At 33.3% G+C, this 2,565-nt stretch overlaps 1 protein-coding gene across 1 annotated transcript in view; it reads left to right on the top strand.

Moving 5' to 3' along the window:
* The window catches only part of slco1c1 (solute carrier organic anion transporter family, member 1C1), a 30,491-nt gene that overhangs the window by 20,420 nt on the left and 7,506 nt on the right, over positions 1-2,565 (top strand). Inside the window, exon 8 of the mRNA XM_014005328.1 lies at positions 537-635. Within this exon, the coding sequence (XP_013860782.1) occupies positions 537-635 (99 nt within the window). The remainder of the gene's footprint in view (positions 1-536; positions 636-2,565) is intronic.

Below are 2,565 nucleotides of genomic sequence, written 5' to 3' on the forward strand. Positions count from 1 at the left end.
AGAGAGAGAGAGAGAGAGAGAGAGAGAGAGAATCATCAAGTATTTTAATACTGAATGATAAAAATTTCCAGAAAAATACTAAACTAAATTAAAAAAAAATCAATTCATGGTTCATAAGATATTTTCCCAACAGGCAGAGTGAACTTTAAAAGTGACCCATTTCTATTTATTATACTGAATACATGGCTTTAGCTTAACTACAGTCTATTGGGAGCACAATCCTTCAGTTCAGAAATAATGCATCTGTTGCAGAAAGCTCTGCCACGTGCAGCAGTGTTTTTGTTTTTTTTCTTTAATTTGTCCAAGTAAATCTCCTGTGTTCTACTAAACCAGATTATGAGTATTACTGAAAAAAAACAGCAGATGTTTACCAGACTAATAAAGGTAAAATCTTACTTTAAATTCCTGAACACGCACAGTAAACCAGAACCACTACATAATGATAAAATATCTACAAAGCTTYCAATCAGTTTTAGTGCATTTTAGTTCTTTAAAATCCTAATTTTGTCATTGTTGTTTATTTTATTTTGTTTTAGGCTGTGTGCAGACCATCTCTGTGGTTGGCCCCGTGTTTGGATACCTCTTAGGTTCCCTTTGTGCTAAACTGTATGTGGATATTGGATTTGTAAAAATGGGTGAGTTGCAGCACATTTCATTTAGTTTTGCAGAGCCATGTTTTACAAGTGTAAAAGATTCAGATCAACATGATTTAAAAAAAAAACTGTCCAATACACAATGGGCATATGTGGAAATATTTTTGACAGTGGTATACTCTTTATATTATTTCATAAGAATGTGACTGAAATAAAAACCCAATCAGAAAAATTAAGCATTGAACAAAAATATTAATACTTTTTGCCATACAATTACATTTTATGATGGACATTTTATTACTGAAAAATCTGATTTGCAGTTAATGTAGGCATGACTGACACAATCTAAAAATAAAAAATACAATTTCTTTTAAAATGGGTTTCTACAGAGTAAATATGATCAGTCAGTATCTTACTTGCAGTAGACATACATTRGCAATTTCAATTCGGAGAATCAAAAACAAATTATACTGGCAACTCAAAAGAGAGGTCATAAATTGGTCTGTCTTTTACAATTGTGGTCTGAAGTGTACATACATGTATCATGACTATAAATGTAATTAATTTGGACCCTATGCTGATTTGTTCAAATGTATTTGTAAACTGAAAAAAATATGAATTTGAATACCAGGGTTTTCCTGTTTTAGGTGCTTTAAAAGGCTAGCTTAAAGATCTCTTTCACAGCAGACCTTTTTGATTAATCATCCAGAAAATACTTTGATTTAAGTTTGTCAGATGCACAGTAAGGAAACATTTTTACATTGACAGTGAAATAGCTCTTTGCTGCAGTGAATTGCAACATCATATAAAATCAATATATAAAATGACTACGTAAAACAATAATAATTACATAATGTGTTACTTTATTGGCTGCATTTYCTCACACAGAATGATCCTGCTGTTAAAATTACTGGTTTGATACATTCTCAAATTTGATTCATTCATGTGATAAAACAGAAATTAATCCATAGAAGGTACTGGGAAAAAAAAAACAATAGGAACATTTTTAATGTTCCTGTTTTTTGGGAAACACTGGACCTCATGACTTGACTTGTGCGTATTGTTTACTCACCAGTTTCCTGGTTTTGTTGACACAACAAAGCTGTAGTAACGTCCTTTCTATTATTGATATTAATAGCAACACCTGCCCTGTTCTCACCATTACAGGTCACATTACCCATTGTGAAAAAGGTATTTTCTGTCATAAAACCAAACGCACAATGTCATGAGATCCAACAGCAAGTGGATCTCAGTGGGTGTGCGCATGGTTCACCTCTGTGACCAGGTGTACAGGATTAAGATCAATTAGCTAATGAGAGAGGCCAGCTGAGGGAGGTGAAGGACAAAGACTTCTGGTAACAATCAAATAGAGTGCTGCCAGCAAAAAGAAAAAGAAAAAAAGAAGATAATTTGGTTTTAAAAGCTGTACAAAATATTGCCTAAAAACGTTATTTTTACATTGCTACCAAATTTTACTTGGTTGCAAGATTAAACAATTTCAGTATTAAAAGTAATAAAATGTACAAAACTTATATTAAAAATAATGTATAAAAGCAAAAATTTTGAAAATAAACGAACGCAAACTCTGAGTGATTTAGTTTAGAATGTCCTGAACATAAACAGGCTTTTTGGGATAAGTTTGCTGTGGTCAGACTCGCAGCTTGTACTGAGCTGTGTGTCGGTTCTCAGCAGTGGTTCAGGTTTTAACCATAGAATTGCTTTGCTTTAGTCGCTAAATATCTCTTTAAACGTCAAACAAAGCTAAATAAATTGTATCTTCAGTCAAAATGGCCAAAGATTCATTCACAGCTGCGACCTGAATGCTCCTCATCAACAATAAATTAATTCAGTATGATACAGCTCATACAGACAGCACTATTCAGTTGAAACATACACTCACCGGCCACTTTATTAGGTACACCACGCTAGTAACGGGTTGGACCCCCTTTTGCCTTCAGAACTGCCTCAATTC

This window comes from Austrofundulus limnaeus, unplaced genomic scaffold (genome assembly GCF_001266775.1).
Source record: "Austrofundulus limnaeus strain Quisiro unplaced genomic scaffold, Austrofundulus_limnaeus-1.0 Scaffold29, whole genome shotgun sequence".
Lineage (NCBI taxonomy): Eukaryota > Metazoa > Chordata > Actinopteri > Cyprinodontiformes > Rivulidae > Austrofundulus > Austrofundulus limnaeus.